The sequence below is a fragment of the Physcomitrium patens genome, chromosome 18, assembly GCF_059467195.1.
Source record: "Physcomitrium patens ecotype Gransden chromosome 18, ASM5946719v1, whole genome shotgun sequence".
Taxonomy (NCBI): domain Eukaryota; kingdom Viridiplantae; phylum Streptophyta; class Bryopsida; order Funariales; family Funariaceae; genus Physcomitrium; species Physcomitrium patens.
In genome coordinates this window covers 4971221-4995829 of record NC_143427.1, presented here as the reverse complement: position 1 = coordinate 4995829, position 24609 = coordinate 4971221, and the positions used below count along the sequence as shown (strand labels likewise).

At 37.6% G+C, this 24609-nt stretch overlaps 2 protein-coding genes across 12 annotated transcripts; one reads left to right on the top strand and one right to left on the bottom strand.

Moving 5' to 3' along the window:
• Positions 1-1665: 1665 nt before the first annotated feature.
• Positions 1666-15454, bottom strand: LOC112295265 (transcription initiation factor TFIID subunit 2). 10 transcript variants are annotated; one of them, XM_090244186.1, is made up of 31 exons: positions 15358-15454; positions 14675-15034; positions 14381-14401; positions 13850-13994; positions 13593-13698; positions 12833-13163; positions 12120-12218; positions 11828-11970; positions 11526-11592; positions 11019-11218; positions 10452-10605; positions 9916-10000; positions 9505-9596; positions 9156-9284; positions 8724-8777; positions 8539-8607; positions 8219-8316; positions 7393-7731; positions 7141-7228; positions 6867-6992; positions 6595-6651; positions 6339-6418; positions 6178-6220; positions 5732-5818; positions 5432-5521; positions 5150-5208; positions 4627-4717; positions 4331-4499; positions 3940-4117; positions 3525-3811; positions 1666-3213 (listed from the first exon to the last, which is right to left on the bottom strand). In XM_090244186.1, exons 4-31 carry the CDS (start codon positions 13893-13895, stop codon positions 2261-2263), a joined length of 4320 nt encoding a protein of 1439 aa, XP_090100312.1. In that variant the 5' UTR covers positions 13896-13994; positions 14381-14401; positions 14675-15034; positions 15358-15454; the 3' UTR covers positions 1666-2260. The 10 variants fall into 10 exon arrangements, with proteins under 10 accessions (XP_090100312.1, XP_090100313.1, XP_024402353.1 ...); XM_090244187.1 differs by lacking the exon at positions 14381-14401 and having other exon boundaries at positions 14785-15034; XM_024546585.2 differs by lacking the exons at positions 14381-14401; positions 14675-15034 and having other exon boundaries at positions 15358-15453.
• Positions 15455-18730: 3276 nt separating this feature from the next.
• LOC112295639 (elongator complex protein 3) lies at positions 18731-23168 on the top strand. Of its 2 annotated transcripts, none has more exons than XM_024547478.2 (10): positions 18731-19362; positions 19519-19716; positions 20070-20139; positions 20350-20522; positions 20964-21138; positions 21371-21537; positions 21969-22188; positions 22321-22425; positions 22579-22731; positions 22880-23168. In XM_024547478.2, the coding sequence occupies exons 1-10, from the start codon at positions 19079-19081 to the stop codon at positions 23042-23044; spliced, it is 1710 nt and encodes a 569-aa protein (XP_024403246.1). In that variant the 5' UTR covers positions 18731-19078; the 3' UTR covers positions 23045-23168. The 2 variants fall into 2 exon arrangements, with proteins under 2 accessions (XP_024403246.1, XP_024403247.1); XM_024547479.1 differs by having other exon boundaries at positions 19220-19362; positions 19512-19716.
• The last annotated feature ends 1441 nt before the right edge of the window (positions 23169-24609 follow it).

Sequence of the window (24609 nt, the reverse complement as noted above, 5' to 3'; positions counted from 1 at the left end):
TAATTATAACAGGATATAGATAAGATATTTGTATTATTGAGACATAAGAATAGATAATTAGAACCATATTTGAGAAGTTATGGAAGATTCTAGAATTGGGATTAAATTAGTGGACCAAATAAGATCCACCATGGAATATTTTAGAAAGAATTTATAGTAGTTATTTAGGTAGGATCCACCATAGAACCTTCTAGAAGGAATTTAAGGTGATTATCTAAATAGGATCCATCATCTAGGAACATTCTAGAAAGTCCAAGGTCATAGAACAAAGTATAAATAAGACTAGCCAGGGCCTTTTGAGGCATCTAGTCACGTATGGCTTCAGATCTTTTTTCTTAATACAATTGGATTTTGTATTTTTTTGTTTTGTTTTGTTTTGTTCTAATTTTGGTTGCTCAGTCTTGTCTTTCATGTCCCATTTTGTTTACTTCTGTTCAGTTTTATTCTGAACTTATTTGTCCTACCTTGTGATAAGGTTTTATGTTGTTGTAGATTAGAAGGATCTTAGACACTTGAGTTGGGCCGATCTTGTTTCAAATAGGAAATTAAAAGACTATAGATACAAAGCTTTGGAAAGTATAGCATGTTGTTTCACAATTACTACAAATGGATGTGCTTTAGTTACTTTGGAAGAATCTCTCAACCATCCTTTCACACCAATTCTTTGGAATTCTAAATTTTGATTTATTTCAAAATGCAACATAGAATTAGAAAGGTTGGAAATTTGGATTTGGCTACAACTATGTAGTATTGCTAACAAGGGTAAGCAATGTAAAGGAGATGCATTTTGGATACTAATACTTATAAGATAGTTGATCCATTGTCAACCACCTTTTTGATTTTTGACCTATATGGTGGGATATTTTTGTAAGGCAAGCGACATATTTATTCCACCATATAGGTCAAAAATCAAATATTGACACACTATAGTTGGAAACAAGTCAAGGAATAATTAAGTTTACAATGTTTCTAATTACAAAAAAGTGACACCTAATGGAATAGGTGTGTTTTGATATAGTTGGCAATTAATGATTGGTTGGAGTAGAATAATAGCATAATTAGATACTATACTTTTTTTAATAATATAATTAGGTGCCACAATTCTTGGTTTAGTAAAAGTTGGATTTATAGTTTTGTAACCCACCATTGGTCAAAATTAAGTTGACTTATATATTGAAAATGGATCAAAGAGAATCTTCAACTAGAAATATCTATATAAGTTCTATTTTTGGGCCAAATTGTGTAAAAACACTTAGAATCCTCTTGATTTCTATTTCCCTAATATAGGATATTTACTGAAATGCTTAAATTATCGGAAATGGGTTGGCTACATGCATGGAAGTACCACCTCTGCGACTCTACAAGTAAAAGAAAAAATGGTAATAAAAAATTCTGGCTAAATTGAGTTTCATGAAGTATCGCAAGGTGCTCCGAACAAGCACTGTTGACAATCCTGCACAACAGGTGCCAACAATCCCGCAACCCCGGTCCGATTTTCATCATCTATCCTACTCTGCAGGGTTGAGACGCCTGAGTACATCTATTTGTACAGAATTAACATATATTATTTTCATTCTGGAAGAGACGTATTCAATCATCCTGTACAATATGCAAGTGCACAAGCACTACTGGTCTTCAAAGCATGCACAGTGGTACAAGTTGAAGTGCAGAAGATGAATGGTGATAAATAAAATGAAAAAAAGAAACATCGTGCCAGCAGCATCTTGACTGTCAAGATCAAGATCGTAACACGGCTGCACACTACCAGCAGTACCTTCCGGCGACAAAAGAACTAAAAGTGCCAGCCCTCGAGAAGATCCCAGAACTTTGACCAGCTCACCTGAACCAGAGCTTGCTGTGATATCTTCCAATAATTTCATCGATACGCGGCGGTGCTAAGCCAGACTCGTGGTGAAAGCCATTCTCAGAAACTAAAAACTTAGAACCTCACACTAGTTCGGCCGGTGTCGAATTTAATGTCTCCATCACTTCAGTATTAGCAGGCATTCACAATATGCGCGATAATCATTTGATAAATAGCCACCACTCCAAAGCTAGTTATCATCCTAGCCTCCAACATGTGATTCACCCGCTCCGACTCCATTTGAAGAGGAACTCCGCATATTGAGATAGTTTCACCATTGCGCACCTTCAATATTCAACAGGACCACCTCAACATCATGTAGCAGAGTTGGCTCGACACAAAATGAGCCTGGTTTCCTCTCCCCGTGCTGACGCTGATTAATCCAGCAAGATGTGGTTATCTATCAGAAGTCGTCGTCCTTGGCTTCTTGAACTTAAACTTAATCTTCATAATATCATTTCCGCCTTGATTCTCAACTTTAGTACCTTCCGACTGTGAATAATCATTCATAGGCGCATCAAAAGCAGGCTTTTCCTCAACTTTTTCATGACTATCTTCTTTTCGGTGTTTTTCCTCTTTCGAAGATTTATGTCCTTCTTGGCGGTGTCGCTGCTCTCGTTCCTCTTTCCGCTTCCTTTTCTTCTCTAGGTACTCTGGATCATTGTGCTTATCATGCTTCTTTTTCTTCTTCTTGTCTTTGCGGTCCTTCTTGTCCTTTTTATCATGTTTTCTTTCCTTCTTATCCCCGGACTGCTTCTCGACCCGCCTTAGGGATTCTGTTTCCTCAAAACCACCGTCCTGTGTACTATTTTCGGCATCTATCATTCCTGATAAACTGTTATAGCCCTGAAGATCAGATTCCATAGTCCGAGATACACCAAGTGCCTTTCTCGAATCATCTCTAGATTCTCCCATGCCATCCTGAGTATCCTCCCCATAAAGATCGAAAGGAGGCTCTTGTTCCGTACTTGCCCGAGAATCACTCTCCGGATATGTATTAGCATGGTAGGACCTTCTAGGACTACCGCCACCTTCAGTATCCTCATGTACTAATTCTTCGGTACCTTCGACATCCCTGTATTTCATTTCTTCATTGCCTTGAGCCGTTGTATCTTGCGTGTCGCCTTCCACCCCAACGTGAATATTATGCGTGTCGAGAATTTGCGATTCGTCTGGATGATTGTCTAATGGCTGCGTCCTGGATGACTCGAGCTGACTGAAACCTAGATTTGAATCTATAACCTCATGAAGATTTACTTCCTCTTTAACGGAGAGAGGAGAGTTGGCAACATGATGGTCCATAGGCACAGCTCCGGTGGACACTTCCAAAGCCTGGCTCGTATCGTCACCTAAAAATACGTAATAAGACTGATGAGGTTAACATTCTTAAAACCTAAAATGACACAACATCATTCTTTAAGTTCAAAGGTGAATACTAAAAACTGTGGAAGTCCTTCACTACCTCTCCCAATCGATTTAATATAGTCTAGCAGCAAGAACCTACACTACAGAAAAGTAAAAGTTCTAGGACAGCTAGCCGCATATACCCCAGACAAATCATTTTTGCATTCAAGCAACAAAGACACTATAGCACCATAAATTGTGCTTGGTGAATATTACCTAAACCTAAACCCCATATACCAACATGTGGATTACTAACCTGCACCTTCATGAGCAGAGGAAGACTTCGAAAGTTTTAACTTAATCGAGAATCGTTTGCCTCCAGAGCTTTCACTCTCTGCCCGATCAGCATTATCTTTAGAAGAACTTGGCAGTATAAGTCGAAGCTTCAAGGGCTCTGACTGAGGAGCAGGAGGGGCTGGAGATTGTGTAGGCCGAAGCCGAAGTTTGAACAAGTTTTTAGTCTTTGCAAACCTCTTGTCTTGGGATACATGATTTGGTGCCAATTTCGCGAGGAACTCAGCTGATCGATACAAAGATGCCGACCTGGTGGACAGCTCCAAATTGAGTTCAAAGTGAAGCAATTCTTCAATATGGACCAAACTGATCTCATTTTTACGGAAAGAGGATCGCGGCCGAAGATAAATGCAAGGAGTAGTATGAGCATGTCATACCTGCCAGCAAGAACCTGCAAAAAGGAGAAGATGCTATGCCGAAGCATAACGTTATGGAAGGCCTTACTGCTTTCTAGCAAGGCCAGCAAGCGTGCTATAGTAACTCCTCCAATTCTACATTTGCCTTTCTCCGTGATAGAAGCCATACGAACCACATGCTTCATAATTTTGCTCTGAACTGCAGTCCTACCACTAAAACCAGTGAGAAACTGAAAGGTCAAGAACAAAGAAACAATATGCATGGAATCAGCTAAATTACCACAATCAAGCTCATAGAACGATAAATATAGTCGCAAAGAAACAGGTCCATGTTTTTCAAGCAAGGGAAGAGGCTTCTGCTTACTAATAATATGAAAAAGTGTAGAATAAGGGTTAGAATCAAATACTTCACCTCCAAACGACAAATCACCATGGACTTGTTGTAAAGCAAGATTAACTGCAGCTTCTAATCCTTTAGATTGTAACTCTATATCCAATAGCGCCTTTAAGGCGGCCACTCGGACTTGCCACTGAACCTTTTGACGATCTTTGAATTGATTCAACAGTTGTTTCACTCGTTCCTGATTCGGCAAAAACCACCTTGTGTCACTAATAGCTCACTCCATAAAACCAGAGGAACTAAAACTTGTAAAATCCAGACGTTAGCTAGGTTCAATTTATGCAGGAGATCCAAAGGCAATAACTTACCGTAGGTAAAGCATGAGAAAAGCGTATCGCAAGCTTAGCCAGAGTATGGATGCAGCTTATGGTCACAACTCCATTATAACTTGGCATCAATCTGTAACCACGAGGAGCATTTAGATCACCTCTTTTGAAGTCTCGGCAAGAGCAGAATAAATTGAGTACATCATGATTTAAACTCTTATTCTACACCTCTGCAATTGTTCTAGGCACCATGTTAAGTGCAACAGCCTTTGAGGCATATATCATGCTACAAACAGAGGACAGTTTGTTCCGTCTACCCTGCCCTACGGAATAAACTCAAATTGGCCTATGATACATTTCAGGAATAGCCATGGAAAACGCCTAAGATAAAGTATATTGTGTAAAACAGTGCATCTAGGGAAAGACGAGCCATGAACTTCAGCATGCGATTCAAGATATGAATTTATCCAGTGAAGTGCGTAATGAAGCGCACGCTCTGACAACATATTACGATCTCCAATAACCAGAAATGGAAGATTATAGGTGTACAGAATTCCAAACACACCTGTCATATTGCAGGAAGCGATCAATCTGCTTAAGCATCCGTGCTAACGTCCTTAAATTCTGTTTCAATAAATATCAGTTTTCGAATGAGATTTCAATGTTGCCCAAATATAACCTTCTTAAAACAAATCGCGAAGCAGGAAGAATAAGGACGGGAAGAAAACACGTCGAGTGAAACCAGTATACGAAAAGTACACTGCAATTACAATGCACCAGACAAAAATGACAGACTATCTTTCAGAGAACTAAAAGTATATAGAGAGCATAGAGAGTAAAACTGCACCTGCTTCCCGAACTCCAGTGAACCTATGGATTCAATGACAGACGCTAGCCAGAATACATCAGAATATGCATTCCCGCTGTTGTCATTATGCTGCACCAACCCCAAAATGAGTAGACAATAGACTCTCATGTGTTCAATACTTTTATTGCGATAACTATGAACATAATAACCCTAAAAACGTGAATTCCCTTAAAATAGCAAATAGTGCAACTATAAGGTCCTCTAACTGGAGTTAAAAGATCCATCACATCTAATGCGACCTTAAGTAACAGTCGTATCATACATAAATTCAGTACTAACCTTAAGAATATGTAGAATGAAATCTGTTGCTTCCAACGGGCTCTTGCCGTCACTACCACGAACTTCAGCTACCGCTCCTGGAATAGCCTGAATGAATAAACAACATACAGTATATACTTTAAAAGAAGAAAAATAAAAGTAACAACCAGTAGGTTGTGCCCAAAAGTCTTTCACTCAGACGTTGCAAAAGATTGTAAATTGGTAAATGTCATCAGTGCTATTTAGTCCTTACAGATTGAGGACTACGCAAACCTGAATTTTATACGACTAGTTCACTCAGAGATAAAGATCTGCAAGTCCGAGGTAGTTGAAGATTTAAATCACAATACTTAAGATACCAAGCACAATTATCTACTTCACACTGCATTACGTTTATTCACCAACCGATACCAGGAAAACGCAGAATGCAATCAAGTAGTAGACGCCAGACATAATTGAGGATGTACCTCCAAAACGAAATATTCGGAGAAATCGTGAAAGTCATTCGGCCTGTGTCCCCGAAACCCCACAACCCATCAATCTCCTTGAATTTTTCATGATGTTAGTATGATCTTCGTGGGACATGGAAGTTCATTTTTACATCAGAGAGGCAGAAAATTATACTCACTTAGGTAAACCTATGTCGGGATCAAAGCGACGACTTTTATAATACTTTAAAAGATTCTGTAACCCCATATAGCTTGTTCCCTGCACACGAGCAAAAGAGAAAACTCAGTGAGAGAAAATAGCAATACTGCTAACTTTCTGGTATGTGGACACATCATAATCGCAGCACAAGATTCAAGGTTCACATAGCATGCACATATAATCAAAGAGATCTTCGCTGACCATAGGATACTTATTGGATTAAGTGGAAATTACACCTCTGATGCGGTACTAGCGAGTGCAGCAGCTGCTTCAATTCTCACGCGACAGAAGACCTCCAATCGTCAAGGACCAACACACAACATCAGATGACAGCTAAGTGGGGTTCTTGTAGCCACTTTTGATGACATGTACCACAAAATTAATAGGTTGTCTTTCTTCAAGTAAGATGGCAGATAAACGGAGATGTACAAACTATTATGAAGGGAAGAAAATCACACACCTAGAGCCGTTTTTTTATTAATCATAGCTACCACGTTTCATTACATACCTTAGGATCAATGAGGCAATTGTTAAGAGCATTGACTACAGCGAAGGACGTGCGAGGATAGGCACGTAATGCAGCTACAGCTTGTATTTGACCAATAACATCCCTATCTTTCTCCAATTGATTTATCTGTGCAGGAAGAGAACCATCATCAAGAATTACTAGTGGAGCAAAACTGCGATTTTAAATAATGTTACAAGTACACATAAACAACTCAGAACTGCTACAAATATGACATAAGTTGTTTTTGCATTGAACGCGAGCCATTAACACATACCCACATAGGCTCAGGTTGACGTAGATTCAGCTCAGCTAAATATTCTAGTTCTGGATCCCCGCGTATCCATAAAAGTGGGGACTCCAAACTGCCGAAAACACAGTAACAAACAACAAAGACCTTCATCAGACTGAAAAGAAAGATAAGGACTGTGACGAACTCTTCTTGGACTCAATTGAGCAAAAAAACTATGCCAACAGAACAGACGAAAGGAAATTACAAATAAAATTCGAATTCACTGTTTGCAGGCACCTTTGAGCTGGAGTAGCATCCACATTATCCTCAACAGCTTCACCCTTCGCTCCTTTCTTAGGACGTTGTATGCGCCGACCAGCCAGCTTGGAATGACACTGAAGTTCTAAAAGTTGGTAGCAATCACCAGCCATGGGTAAACTTGGATGGTCATACATGCCATCTAACTCATGCAACCTTATGCTCATCATGCCAGGCCACCCCATGTCCGAGAGGCGGAGCTTTGACTCTGGAGCTTCAACTTTTCCGATAACTCCTACATGCTTAGGCATAGCAGTGGACTCCCGGTGAACAGCAAGCTCTACCATGTTACGCCTCTTGCTGTATACAAATCCCATCCTAGCAACAAGTAGCCCCAGAACATGATTTATCTTCAAACTTTAATGAACTAGGAAAAGTTACAATAGTTGTTGACTATCCCTGATATCCAAGATCTCAATATCAAACTCACTGCGCATCAAAACCTAAAGAGATGAAGTTATTTTGTCCAGATATTGTTTCAGAATTGCAAGTGAATTCCATGTAACTTCAAAGGGTTTTATCTGAGATAAAACTAACGCCTCAAACTCAAGTATGCCCTAGTCCCGAGGAGGCTACCTCGTGATAAAGAGACAACTTGGAACTCAGACCTCTTTCCATCTTCTATGGTATCTCTAAATACCATTAAGCATCAGGATTAATAAATGTAACAATCACCAGTATAAATACTGTATTCACAAAAATAAAAAAGTCCACCACATGGTCCAAAAGCCAACTCAAATGCCTCGGATTCTAAATCAGCAAGACATGAGGAATGACTAACAGATTGAAGGCAGTAAATACTAACCTCAAGCGTGGGCACCCTGATGATTCAACCCAGCGAGGAAAAAAATCCTTCAAGAACGGACGTTCCAGATTTCCCAATTTGTTTGCAAAATGACGAAACTGCAAACCAAATAATAACCATCAGTAGGCGCTTGGCAGGCTTGTAAAACTGGAGCCTATGGTGTACAAGGGGTGGTATAAAGGAAATTCAGTGGGGGGACTGTCAAACGGCAACGACACGGTATTAATGGGACAAATTGCATCTACATAATGATTAAGACAAAAACTTGGGGCTTTTTCTATATTATCTAAGTGAACGTGCATAAGATGTCTGAAAAACACCTCAGTAGTGCTTAGAGTTCGATTCTTGCGGTTAGGATCTTGTGCTCTCATGATTATTCTTTGTAAAACCTGCAATTTTCACAGTTCCAGATCAAACACAAGAACTCGAACATAAAACAGCAAATCAAGGAAACGAAATTGTTTTGTTAAATCATAAAATATATACCAATTGACTTTATCTATACCTTTCGAAATGGCTCTGGACCCATTTGCTTTTCCAACATTTGCACAACTGCAGTCTGTTCCACATGGACCCCGATCTAAGAATCAGTGTCTATTGGCACATACATCCCTTCTCGGTAAACAAGTGATAGAGAATAGTGGCTGGTCCATGCAAAGTAAAAGTGGGTTGATTACGCCCACTAAGCCATCAATAAAATACACAATCAACAAGTAGTGACCGTAAACGGACATATTTGAGAACGAAAACCATGAAAGAATAGTTTAAGAAGGAATTCGTGAATATTTTTGAGAGAAATATCAAGCACTTCCAAAAGAACCAACAAAGAGAACGTGAATTGGAGATATTTTCATCACGTTTTACAAAACATTTCCTTATGAGTAACATTTTGATCAAGAGAGACGTGGTTAAGAAGTTCATATGAATCAAAACGTACAGCTTTCCAGATCCTAATTTTCCCCAGTACACCAAGCTTTTCGGTGCCACACATGGCCATATCCAACCCAGCTGGAGGGCTTAAGACAGGTGCTCCCTCAACTTCTACCACGCAGACGGCTTCATTTGCCTGCAAGAGCTTTGATTGTTATTTTGTCAAAAAATTACAAAAAGTTTGAACCTAAAGATGAAACTTGACAATCATAACCAAGAGGTTACGCAGATGGCTGCTACAAAGTGTAAACTTCCAAACGAAATTGGTAAGGGTCTCAACTCTATTCATATCATTACTTGAGCTCAATGATGTCAAACCCTATCCTACACAAGGAAAAGAGTAGCAAGACCTACACCTTATAACGTCTAAAGCGGGCTTCATTGTTTCCAAGAAAACGCTTGACAAAAAGATCCGTGAGCATTCCAGCCAAACCTTCCAAGAGCCAATCTGAAACAGCACATGATTCGTCAAAATGACACTTTTCAAAGTTTCCCAAACAGCAACATTATAGCCAAGGATGAAGGCTTCGTAGACTATTTGATACGCAAGATATTATGAAACGCGGACTTTTTAAATTGTAGACAATACATGTAAGAAACTGGGGACAGCTTAAAACCTACAATTTTAAGCATTCTGCTGAACATTCACATAATAATTACAACCTATTAGTGGTAACAGACGTAACTCTCAGATATTGAACGCAAAGCTTTTCACAATTAAATAAAAATTTCATGAACTCTTCTCAAACATATAATTATGATCTTACCATCCGCTGGAGAATCAGGCGTTATGAAGATACCAAACCACTGTTGAGCCAAGGCGTATGCAAGCTTGATACGTGTGCTTATAGCCTTCACAACAACAATCATGTTCAATAAAAGCCGTCTGAGAGTTCTTCAAAGGGTGAGAAGTATACAACCTATGACATCGCCATACAATAAACCCTCAGGAGGTGATCAACGCAGAGACAATAACACTTATAGTAAGTGTCCATCAGAATCCCAACCCAGAAGGTAACAAGATTTGTTGTAGCCACTCCTGAATCTTGTCTGGATTCGCATGCAAAATCCCTCCCAAGCTCATGTCCCAAACCATCTATCAGAATCCACACCTCTGGGAAACACAACTGGTGGCTAACAACCCTCGACACCAATATGAATAATATCATATTCATATTAGTGTTGAAAATAGGAAGGAAAAGTAAAGAGGGGCCACGTTGGAGGATTTGAAACAGTTCTGAAAGCCAGAGGCTGATTTTCAGTAGCAAGTACAAGCATTGTCCATCAAAGAAGCTCACACTACCTGATCAATAATGTGTTCATCTGCCAAAAGATCCGCACTGAATGTTGCTAAGGATGCTCCAACGCTACTTGTTGAAATGACGGCATCACCAGGGAGAAATACTTGTTTATAGCATCCAAATGGAAAAGGGGCTCCCAGGTATTCTTCATATAAGCTGCGAAAAGCAAGGAATGTATTCCAAAAGTCAATATTCAATGGATGAAACCATTCATATTTGCAGGAATTGTGCAAATAATTAGTCGATTGTTAGGTGCATTCATCGTTTAGTAAAAACAGCAACGAATATATTAGCTCTCAGAAGTAACGCACAATTCCAGATAAAATAGTTCATCGTCGTAATGTTATCAGGCTAAAGTAAGATCCATGCAAGTCTCAGTTCATCGAATGAAAGAATAGACCAGATGGATTTCTACTTCATCTGTTTTGGGAGGTCACGCTACAAGAAATACGAGACCCTCAAAACTTACCCAAATCTGGTGAGCACATTTACGGAGTTAAGAACCATTCCCAAAAAATTCGTAAGTACGCTTTTTAGGGCTAGTTTGAAGGGTTGAGACTAGTATGAACCTGAAAACAGTGTGAAAGGTATTGATGGACGAATTTAACGTTGCTTCCAGGCCCGGCATACACAAATGAGACACATTTGAATGATGCCGATCTGGAAGAACCACTAGAGGTGCAACAACCAGAGACACATAGGATGCCGCAGTTGGGATCGGAAGGCTGTAGACATATGTCTTGAGATGAGTTCCCTCGTTGCTGTACACCTGCTCACTCATTGAAGTATAGAATAATGAAAAATGCAAGATGACAAGCTGAATCAGATTTTAAGTTTCAGAAGCATCATGCTGTTTTAAAACAAACCCATTCACTAGATGTACAAGCATGATTCCAATCAAACTTTAACATGCCAACCAGATATCATTAACACAGAGCCTATAACAATAAGAATCATATCACAGTAAAGTATGTATAGCGTGTATTCTAGTCAAACACACAAAGTGTGATCTGCCTTCTAAGGGCAGTTTTGAAGACAAAACGTATGAGTTTCTAACCATACTCCAGAGCTCGCACCTGGTGAAGCAATTTGCCATTGCTAACTGCAACATACTCTGACCGGACTGTAAACTCAAGGTCGAAACTGGCAAATGTTTAACAAAAACATGAAGTTAATATATACAAAAATCATGGTAACGATGATTGCGCACACAACTAAGAGGGCCGAACGCGAGGAGGAATGTAAATTGATCCTTGTTTTTGCTAGTCACCAAAAGCGGTTGGTGATTAACACGGCAGAATCACAATCGTCCAAAAACCAAAACTGCTATTATTTACTGTTGACATTAAAGAGGATCAAAATCAAGTTGCTGAAATACCTGCATCGTTGCAGGGTTGAGTCTACACAAGGAAACCAGCAACGTGCTCGCCTCAACTGATTATTAGTGTAAAAAAGATGCCCTTCAAAGTGACCTCCTGAGGGTGGCTTCTCTACCCAATAATCCACACGCAAAATTTTGACCTGCACCATTTCAGATAGTTGTTCTAAGTGAAATTTTAAATCTACTCGAGTAATGGATAAACAGTAGCTGGGAAGTTGACAGTCAATTACTGACCACCCACTCAAAGCACAAGTAGTTCGTCCATGCAATCAGAAATCACAGCCGTCACCTCTTCTGACTGAGGATTGGTTGGAGCCACCAAGTTAGCGCTCTCGGACTTAGTATCAAACCCTGACTGTGAGAACCCGTTCTCCAGTCCCGCATCAACCTGTAAAAAAGAGAAAAACTCCAACTTCTAAAGTTAACACATGAACACGGATGTTCACAATTGTAAGCCTGAATAAGCATGTCATGAGCACACCGCAACTAAAAAGTAGAATACATAATTGAAAAAAAGAAAATGTTCCATTCTCACTTCCACTACCAATGAGCATAGAAGCATAGTCAAGATAAATAGAAATATTACAAACTTCGATTTCTAGTAAGAATACTGTGTTTGATAGTGCTTGAACAGTGAAGCTGGTACAAAAGGTGGAAATTGATTGGCTTTTGCACATGACGAAGGCGAGGAGGCTTCATTGATATGAAGCCAAATTATAACCGAGAGTAGAATTGAGGACCAAAATATGTTAATACACCTGCTCTATGAGAGCATAAGTAACAATATATTCCGAAAAGATGATGGAATGAACTCTAAAACTTGCAAATCTAAGGTTCGTAAAAAAATTCATGAAGTTACTTGAAAATGTGCATAACCGAAACCTACGACGAGATTATATGTGCATCCACCAATGCGGGGTTTCCATGCCTCACAGTCTTCCAATAGTTATATGGTCATGCTGAGAACACATGTTGGGACTTAATGTGGTGAAGAAAGTACACCTCTAGGGTCATTTCAGGAACTTGGCCCGGCCCTGTTGGTGTCGAGGAAGGAGGAGGATAAACAAGAAGCTCAGGCAGAGATTCCGCATAAAGATCCCCTGAGTACTTCTTATACGCATCGTCAGCTGCCTCCAGATTCGACTTAGTGTAAGGTGCGGGGTGAGGTCCATCATTAACGTTCACCTCAGAGAAATGTTTTTGGTTCAGAACCTCAAATTGAGCTTCAACACCGTCGACAAGAACCTGTTCAATGTGCAGATCTCGAGCATGCAACCCGATCGCTTCACCTACTTTTCCTCCTTGCTTTACCGCAACCTTTAGTTCTGTATGCCTGCATCAGGTGTGAAAATGAATTTACTGAGAGCAAATGATCCAAGGCCATCTTCAAACAAATTGATATTGAAAAACAAATCTGCTCAATATTCAGGACTTCAAGAACATCATAAAGTAATTAAGATAAAACAGATAAATGTGAATTTGGACTACCGCAGCTATTTTACATTAAACACTGAACCTTAGACAAAATACCTGATCAGGTCAAAATCAATTTCAAAGTGTGACTATGCAAGACCCTAGTTGGAAGTAAACCAAAAGTTCAGACCACGGTACAAAACCTTGCAATTTAATGTCTAAAAATTCATATGAGGTACACGAGTAGAGTAAATGACAACGTATGTCGAAAAGCATTTAATGCTTCTAAACTCAGAACCAAGAGGGCATTAACTTGTCCTTCGAAACCATATTAAGTGAGAGCGCTCACCCATAAATCCGCTGAGCAGCTAGGTCGATGACCACACAAAGCTTCTGGTGAAGTATCGTGCAGCAAGATGAAGCAACACCTTCATTCGATTTGATGACCCCTATATCTACTCAACAACCGTAGTTAGAGGATAACTTAACTCAAAATTTGCAATTACTAGGCACTTAAATTTGTTTTTGCATAATGAGCATCAACGTCTGTCTGCTTCACTGCTGAAATTATACTGTGTTACTATACACTGTGAGCAAGTTAGCCACCTGAGGGTCTCTGCTCTTTCTGCTTCTGTTTCCGCTGCTTCGCCATTCCTGAAGCTCATTGCCGGCTCTTACAATGGCTGCAAAGCCCCATCATACTTTTATCTCTGCTGCGCCATAGCTCTTTTGATTATTAAGATAGTGCATTCTGCACAATCAGTTTTTTGTGGTTTATACATGAATCTTGCTTGCCCTCGGAAAAGACATATAATAAGTAAACAATAAGGTATGGAATCTATCTAGTATTTCCCAATGACTTAGTACGACACCCTCCAACTCGTTAACCTGCCAGCTCGGATCGAATGTACCAACCTTCACTCGCACGACCATCCACCCTCTATTCCATAAAATGTACAATTTGAAATTATACTATAGCATTCAAAACGTCAGATAATTATATTAAACCGTTGCAGAAAACAATAATCTCTTTGTTATGACTAAGTTGTGATCGTATGTAAACAAAGGTTCTTGGACTAATGAACCAACCCCTGCTACTCTTCAAACCTAGCTCAGTGTTTAGAATGAGACACCTACTTGCTTCCCGCATGCAATCACCTATGCACAAAAGCACAATTCAAAGATCACTAATGCAACAACGTTAATTCAATCAGAACAGACGAAAAAAAATTCAAAAACTAGGACCCCAAGACTAATATAACGGCTGTGATAGAAACAGAAACTAATGCCTCTTCTAGCGACCAAAAATTCCCTGCATAAATTCAATTTATAAATTATTGTCACCTTTTTCTTCATAGATAGATTAATAAACAAAAATAAATGAAAAACAATAACATAGACGGAAAATACGATTCTAAATTGACCTCTAACCTCTACTCAGGTATAAAGGCCAACGTCCAAGTCCGTTCCGAGCTGAAAAGGAAGCATCACTTGCCGCTCATGTACCCACGAATTCCACAATCGATAACAATGCCACCTACCCCTCGGACTACTATAATTCAAGCTTCCAACACTTCCAGGAAGAAGCGGCAACCTCCCCAAACACTGCTTCTTCTTCTCTTCTTTTTGGTTGTCTTTCCTTTTTTCTTTAGTTATTTTTTTTAAAGGACTGAAAAACGATAATCTCCTCCAAGCGAACTTCACGAATTCCACTTCATCGCCAGAGTCGCGATTTTGATCACTACCTAATACCAATACGCTAACGGACCAGCCGAAATCACCTGAAATCACCTGAAATCACCTGAAATCAGAAGATTGTCACAGCCCTAATCAAGAAACCAGCCTTCAAACAGCCACAGGAAATGCCAACGCCACTTCGGAATCTATCCCTAACGCAAGAGCTCGCCACACCGCGCCGCAGAGCCGATCGCGCCAATAAATATTTATCGTCACCACAAGACCTGGCCACAGCACTCCTACCAATACTTAACCCTAGACAGTTCCGCAAAAGTTGAGCGGAGCAGCTCTTTCAATCCACAAAACGCAGGGCGATTGCGTTTCGACGTCGCAGCAGGAGGAGGAGAAATTTGTTAAGGCACGGGGAGGAATAAAACCTGCAGCAGCGTCATGGCTAGCGAGAACAGCAAGGGCAGTCAGTATAGTCGCTAGACAAGCTCAGATGCGCAGAAGCTCTGCGACGCCAGCGAAGAAATGGACATGAACGAGACAACGTCTTTATATGCTCACTGCCCCTCCAGCTCAGCATTCTGACGTGGCAGAGCAATTGCTTTGCCCCCACTTAAACCCCCCCCCCCTTCACTTTAGATTATTATTCTCTTGCCTCGTCTTTGTTTGCTAGGTAGTGGAGTCCAATGGTGTTGTGGGCAAATGCTTGTATTGCTATTTCATACTTCTACTGTACATGCTACAATTCTTAATATCAGTCCACAACTTGGAATCTAAGAATATATCAGCAGTCATGTTTTCTCAACAATTATATAAATAATTGCCTTGATATAGGTTTCTATTGTTTTTAATAGTAAATGTACACACGTGACTGTTTGTTTTTGTTATTTTATAATATTTAATTCCGAAAATGTTGTAAATGTTCGAATGCAGGTAGGTGATTTATATTATTATATTCATCGATCATTATTTGTTATTTTTTATTTTTTGTGAATTGAAAATCTATTGTTTATTCATACAAGTAAAAAATTTAGTTCATTATATTAGAATAGTGTACCACTAATAAATGTTTTACTTATATTTAAATTGCACATAGAACTGATAAATAGTAGTCATTCTTTTCAATGCTTTTGATTTATTTTTTAACAGAGGATTTTGATATTTTGGTAAAAATATATTTTAAAAATATTTTAAGTTAATTGTATTTTTAAATATATTTATTTTTATAAATATAATTTATTATAATATAAAAAATCAAAAAATAATAATGATATTTTTTAATTAAATGATGAAGCATTTAAATTAGGATTTGTGAATTTTTGACATATATGTAAGTATAATATTTAAAAAACCACAATCATGGTTAGTGTTTGTTATTGATAGTTTTTGTTATTTTAAAATGAGTACTATAGAGAATGTTACTGAAATTAAATCTTTTTAATTTTTGTTCAAATGGAATGTCAAATCCTAATTTTGCATTGTTAAGAAGTCATATCAATAGTTCTAAAATAGTCATAACTTTTAGTAAGAAAGAGGATTTACATCCAACTGTACCAACAATCATATTTGCAAATATAACCTAATGATACAATTAATTAAATTTTTTCAAATAAAATTTTGAAAATGTTAAATAGACCTAATGTTCTTACTAAATCAACCCACCCATCTTAACAATCATGGAAAAAAAATTGACCTATAGATTAATTTATCTACTATTGGATCTACAACCAATGAAAATCTGCCACATTCATCATGATTACCATATTCTTTGTTAAGGATGGGTCAATTTAGTAAAAGCATTGATCTATATAATATTCATCTAAAATTTAATCTCAAATCCAATTTTTAATTCTAAAAAGGAGGGTAAGATCTTAATAAAAATGCTAATGAGATATGTTGTCTTGTCTTTGCTCCCAAAATATTGCTATAATTTTTTTAAGAACTATCAACGTTACATATTTGTAATTTTAGTGTAGAAAAAAAATTAAAAATATATATATATATATACAGACATGCATACACACATACATATATATTTACATAATTTCTGAACTTCAACTTTGAGTATCAACATCCAAGATTAAACTATCTATGTTAAAAACATTCTTATCTAAATTATCATCTAAAATATCTTTAAATAACTGAAATGTATAAATTATCATTATTATTCTAGAAAAATTATTTTAATTTTATAAATTTCTAACTAAAATATAATTTATAAATAGATTTTTTAAAAATGAGTTATTTTTTTAATACATAAAATAGTTAATTTACATAATTAAAAACACTAAATTTTAAATCATATAATTGTGCACAAGAATAACTTATTTTTTATGTCAAATTGTTTTTTAATTAAAAACACTGATAATAACAAGTAGTCTTTGAAAGTATTTTTAATAATATAACATTAATATAAAGAACCAAATTATTTAGTTTTATTAATGTATTTTATTGTAATCTTTAAACCACATGTATGTATATATTTTAAACTCAAAGTCTTGTATTATATTTGTATTAATTGTTTTTGAAGAATTGCAAGTGTTATATTATATTTAAGTTATAGAATCAGTTCTTATTAATAGACATATTTTAGAAATATACGGTTCTTTTTTAAAAAAGAATGTATAGAAATAGAAAACAAAAGAAAAAAGTCTTAAATGCATGTAAAAAATAATACTTTTGGAATTGTTTAATTTTCAAAAATTAATATGGCTTATCATGAGAATGACAATTATTGCTTGTACTATGTTTTACAAGGATATTATGAAGTTTTGTAAGGACCATCATATTTTAAAATAAATTATCTCAAAACAATACAAACAAGCTACTACCAATATAGCTTCTAAATTGTTATACATGATTTTTATAACAAGAAAAAAAAATCAATTATATTTACTATATTTAACAATTAATTTATCAATGCAAGAAATAACATTTGCTTTCATGTGTTTTTCTTTTTTCTTTTTTCTTTTTTTTAAAAAAATGAAATCACTATGTGTAGAAACAAAACAATGAATATGTATCTAAAAAATAAATACATCACAATATAGATAGAGAAATTTTAATGCTATATCCCCAATTAATATCTCTATTCTCAACATGATCTCCTGTGAGACAACTAACCAATAATATGCCTCTTCCTTTTGCTTATTTTTTCCTTTCTTTGCTTCAAGAAAGGGTGGTAGTTGAGTGGGAGGCAATGAATATTTTATAAAAAAATAGGTCATGAGCTGTTTTTTTTAATACATAACATTTTCATTATATTTTTATTTTATTTTGCTTAAAAAATAAAATAAAACCAAAAAAACCAGAAAAACCAAAAAACTCATACTTTTAGGATAATATTGGGGTTAAATAATGGGCTGCAAAATAGAATAATATTGGGGTTAAATATTGGGTTGCAAAACATGCCCTAAGCATAGAAATGTGCTTATTACTCAATTTTAGTTGTGTGGAGGCCACACAAAGTGTAGCAATATCAATTAGAGATGTAACATTAACAATTTTGTATAGATTACACTCCTTATTTTTCTATCAGAGAGGTTATATTATTTCAAGTGATGCTCTTTTAAATCTGTGTTCTTCAGAAATCACCCCTTTGTGCAAAGAGGTTTGAAAAGCAACTAATAAAAAGCAGATACAATAACATGCCAAGTGTTTCCTTTTCCCCTGATTTAGTAATTTATTTACGCATCCATTCATCAACCACATATCCGCCAGTTTTCATCCATTCACGATTCATTCATCCATACAAAGGGACCAGCATAGATACTGAGCGGGGAAGACTAGTTCACCGCCTTCTATTCACGTGAATGGGACAATTGTTTCTATTTCTTCACGGACTTGAACAGGTTGCGCTGGAGGAAAAAATTCGGGGTGAGATATGCGTAGCGGTTTCATCATTAACCACAGTCAGTGCATTGAGTCTTGTGTTGTGTGCCGATGGGGCCCAGTTTAGTGGTTATCTGTTTTACGAAGTGAAATTCGACCTCCCAAGTAGAATTCTGAAGAATGCCTTGGACGTCGAGGGAGGCAGCGATGGATTCATGAGCTTCCTTGCGTGTTTACGTCGATCGGCTGTTTGTCGGGTTCCTTTTCTTTCATTTTTTTTTGTAGAGAAGAGGTATATTGCAGAATTTCGAGGCAGCCATGGCGGTGATGGACATGGTGCTTGCGCCGGAGCAGCAGCAGAAGAAGAAACCTACTCCGGGGCGAGGTGGTGTTGTGGCGACGCTCAATGAAGATGAAGCGCGGGTTCGTTGTATTGCGGAGATTGTGAGTGCGATGGTGCAGGGGTGTCGGAAGGGGGAGAATGTGGACCTGAATGCGTTGAAGTCGGAGGCGTGCAGACGCTATGGGCTCTCTCGCGCTCCGAAGCTGGTCGAGCTGATTGCTGCGTTACCTGAGTCAGAGAGGGAGATGGTGTTACCTAGGTGCTGTATACCTACGCCTCTTGTAACTTGAGTTACGTTTTCGAATTTTCTTCGTTTTTCAACTGATGAAGTGTAACGTAGACCAGCTTAGGGTTCGGTTTGTTTCAGTTCAGCTGGGGGCATGGGGTTTACGGTTGTGGTGTTGGTAGTTTCTAGGTTACGAGCCAAGCCAGTGAGAACTGCGTCAGGAATTGCGGTGGTAGCTGTGATGTCGAAGCCGCATCGATGCCCTCACATCGCAACGACGGGAAACATTTGTGTTTACTGCCCTGGAGGGCCGGACTCTGATTTTGAATACAGTACTCAATCATACACTGGTTACGAACCTACCAGCATGCGAGCCATCCGGGCGAGGTATGGATTTGTATTCGAACCTATAACCTTTTCACTTTTGCAGCTTTTTGATTTTTATTCTCCTATGACGTCCACCTAATCTAGTTTCATTAACTGAGGAAACAGAGAGTCGCTCATGATACTTGAGAAGGGTGCTTGTGGAGGGCACCGCTATCGTGGACTTAGATTTGAGTACTTGCTGTCACCCCAGCTACAAATTTATTAGTACTGGCTTGATGGTTCTCAATGTGTTACCTATGACGTGATGGGCGTACTTCTAACGACCAGCATTTATTGTGTGCATTTTAGTCTTTCGTGTTATAGTATTCTGGCTTGGTTCTTTACTTGTTGAATTGGTCATTTGTGTTCTACAGGTACAATCCTTATGTTCAAGCTCGAGGCCGAATCGACCAGTTGAAGAGGCTAGGTCACAGTGTAGATAAGGTTAATTTTTTGTCTTCACATCTTTTTTTCTCTTAGAATGTTTGGCGAACTGAGTTCCTGATTTCATCACCTAAAATGATCGATTCAGCTTTTTTAGCAGGAATTATGACCTTCATAGACATGACTATCGTGGGAAGCTAATTGTTTAGCAGCCATGAAAGCCTCTAATATTATAGATTTTTTTATATTGACATGTGTGAATTTGTGCAGGTAGAATTTATCTTGATGGGAGGAACGTTTATGTCTCTGCCTGCTGATTACCGGGACTATTTTATTCGCAATTTGCACGATGCTTTGTCTGGGCACACCTCTCATGACGTGGACGAAGCTGTACGGTATTCAGAACATGGAAATGTCAAATGCATCGGCCTCACTATTGAAACGTAAGCCATAAATGCTCTAGTTTTCGTTGTTGAGATTGATATTATTTCTTTGTGTTTATCTCGGTCCTTACTTTGCTTAGAGCATGACATGATATCTTGAAGTTCGAGTCTTATAGAATTAGACGTTTTGTGAGTCTTTAAGTGGTGTACTAAGGTGTGGATGAAGGACTCGTGGTTTTGTTTGTGCGTAACTACTTTTTGGATGAGTATTCTATATTATCGTTTGATTTGAAACCATTGACTGCCGAATTCAACAGTCAAGTCATCCAGGGTTCTTATTTTTATTTTTATTTTTCCCTCTTCAAGAAGCACTACGTTTTTTGTTGGATTAGTCAGAATTTTATGTCTGAAACTAGGCTTTCCCGTGGATTTTCCAAGCTTTGAACTTGATGGAAGAGAGAGGAAAGACCATTATCTAATTGTGTAGACACATGTGTGTAGGAGACCTGATTATTGCCTTGGTCCCCATTTACGTCAGATGTTGACGTATGGTTGCACCCGCCTAGAAATTGGTGTTCAAAGCACCTACGAAGACGTGGCACGGGATACTAACAGGGGACACACAGTTGCTGCCGTCGAGGACTGTTTCCGACTTGCTAAGGATGCAGGTTTTAAGGTAGTATATACCATAGTAAATGCAGCTATTTTCTGTTTTTGATTATTTCCTTTTTGTCTTGAGATATAGGTTCTGACTTTGATCCTTAAGCTGGTATTACTTGGTGTGGTGTTCATTGCATTTCTTGGGCATTTAAATACTTAATTTCAGACCTATATAACAGTTTAGAGGATTAGAACTCTGTAGCTTTGCAACTATGGTCTACTAACAAGGGTTGTGGTCCTGAATGCAGATAGTTGCTCACATGATGCCAAATCTTCCCAATGTTGATATGGAGAGAGACATGGAAAGCTTCAGAGAGTTTTTTGAAAACCCTGCATTTCGCACTGATGGTCTCAAGCTATACCCCACGCTAGTTATTCGAGGAACTGGCCTTTACGAGTTATGGAAGACTGGACGGTAGGAACACGCTTCACACAGAATATTGCATCTAGTTGTATGGCTTACATAGTGTCAGTAGCGTTAAATAGTGACTGTGACTGTTAATAGCTCACACTATTGTTTGTGAGATGACGTTTTGGGTGGCATCAACATTGACAAGCACAAAATTGAAAATCTAGGTGTTTGACACTTTTTTTTTTTTTTTTTTTTTTTTTTTTTTTTGTAGAGTGGCTATTTTGTGTAGAGCTTAAATCTTAGACAACCGATTTTATTTGCAAATCTTGGTCCTTGGTTTTCTTTCTGGTTAAGAGATGCACATATTTTTCAAGGCATTTCTGATTGTATAAGGCTCTTTAACTTAATAGATACAAATTATTAATGCAAATAATACAAATTACGTTCTCAACAATGAATGTTCTAATCATGTCTTCGATGGGTTTTCATCACAGGTACCGTAACTATCCCCCAGAGCAACTAGTAGACTTGGTAGCACGAGTTTTGGCCCTGGTACCACCATGGACTCGAGTGTATCGAATTCAAAGGGACATTCCTATGCCGCTTGTCACTTCCGGTGTGGAGAAAGGTAATTTGCGGGAGTTGGCATTGGCACGCATGAACGATCTAGGTTTGAAGTGTCGAGATGTGCGGACTCGAGAGGCAGGAATCCAGGTCAATTTCTATTACTCATGATTTACCAACTGCTGCTTTATAGTTGTACTTTATCAGACGAAGACATGTTGAATTATCTTCCAACGCACAAATGGCCAGGATATGAACTAATAATGTTTTTTGACATGACAGGACATACATCATAAGATCAAACCTGAGGAAGTGGAACTTGTCCGACGGGATTATGTTGCGAATGAGGGTTGGGAAACATTCCTGTCCTATGAAGATACTCACCAGGTAAATCAATTTTTTCTATCTAGATTTCGGCAGAAGCATGAGCAGAGTTAGAACCTTTGGATGATGTAAATTCTTTAATTTGTCTTTGCTTCATTCTATCGACTTAATTCCCAGTTTTTAAATCCTTGGTGATGACCTTATGCGTTTGAGCAGGATATCTTGGTAGGACTGCTACGACTTCGTAAATGTGGACGCAATACCACTTGCCCTGAGCTTATGGGCAGATGCTCTGTAGTGCGAGAGCTACATGTTTATGGTACTGCCGTTCCTGTCCATGGCCGAGAAAATGATAAGCTGCAACACCAGGTATTACGTTACATACATTCAAATAATTTCAGATCAAATGTAAGCGTTTTAATTCACTTGGTCATGGATAGTCAGTTAATCCAAAGAGAATTGTAAAATCGATCTCTAACAACCTCATTCCTTGACTTGGATCAACTTCCATGTGCAGGGGTATGGTACGTTGCTGATGGAAGAAGCTGAGAGGATCTCATTGACAGAGCATCGATCTACAAAGTTGGCAGTTATTTCTGGCGTTGGTACTCGCCACTACTACAGAAAGCTAGGGTATGAGTTGGAGGGTCCATACATGGTCAAGTACCTAAAAAAAAACTAACTGGTAGGTCGGTTTTCTTTAATGATCTCAAAATGTTCAAGTTGCTATGTGGTTTAAGAGTGCCACTCGTGCATCTTGGTTATGTTTCATCAGTAAAGGCCGATGGGTTCATATTCGACTTTCACTTTCGAGGTGACGTCTTTCAGTTGAAGTGCTCATTCTGCCCCATACTATCAGATTCCGACGAATTACTGTATCGGTAAGCAGCTTCTCATGACACCAATTTAAGCAAAACTTCAAATATAATCCTCATATGGCTGCTGTCATTAGCCGTGTCAGTATGTTATGTAATCAAACTTTATACATCTCTCTCTCTCTCTCTCTCTCTCTCTCTCTCTCTCTCTCTCTATATATATATATATATATACACCTATGTATGTCAAACGAGAATGCCTATACCACTATCCTCGTAAATTATAACTTGCTTCCTCCAAAGCTTTGCTTGCCATTGGATCAAAGCAGGGCATAAAAATTTGATTTCATTCTGCTACAATATTGTTTCTGAACTGCCATCACAGGATGACCTTGAACAGCATATGTGGTCATCTGATGGGAATGACAACAGGTCAAACGACGCAGTCCAAGATCATCCTATTCAAACTGCATCAGCATCAATTTGTTATTTCATTGTTGCTCATTATAAGCAACAAAAATAAATCATTAGTTATCAACTTAATTATATCAATAGAAAATCAAAAATGGCTTCTACACTGAGTAAAAGTGTACAATGGTGTAAATAGCACAACAATCAAAGAGAGTTCACGGGGGAAAACATCCAGTGTTAGTTTTATTATGATTCCAACTGCTAAAATATTAAGAAAAAGAAATATTTAGGAGAAATTTTTTCTTTAGATTTAGGAGAAAATTTGAAAATTTGGTCAAAAGAAATATTTAGAAATAAAGTACACAAGGTTCAATTTTCTACCAATGGATTGGTCCTTTATTAGTGCCCATTAAACCATGAGAATAGATGGCAAGATTCAATTATGAAGGTTACATGTATACTTATACAATTTTTTTAGACGTAGGAGGTATTTATAGTACTATTTGCTTAGTTTGTAGGATTGTCTTTATAATTTTTATTTTGGAACAATATGCAATGAAAGAGAGTTGAAAGAAAGAAGAAAAAAGAAATTACAAATCATACTCATACATATGTGTATATAATTTTAAAAAGTTTTATATTCTAATTATAGTTTATATAAAATTATATATATAGTATATTTTTTATCCTAATTTCTTTATTTAATGCCATTTCTATATATATATATATATATATATTAATTAGGAGTTTTTAACAATAATAAGATTTTTTAACAACCAAGGATTAGAAGTACTAATGAATGGTTTTCACAATGCTTACTTTTCTTAGAATGAAATTGCTTTTTTATAACTTTCATATATTTGTGACATTTATATATATAAATATATATAAGATTCATTGATCTTTTTTGTTTAGTCCATTCTTCTCTTTTAACATCTTCTAAAGAATAGATCAATTAATGTACTTAAATATATTAATAAATATTATGGTTTCAATTTTTAATATTTAAGTACAAGTAATA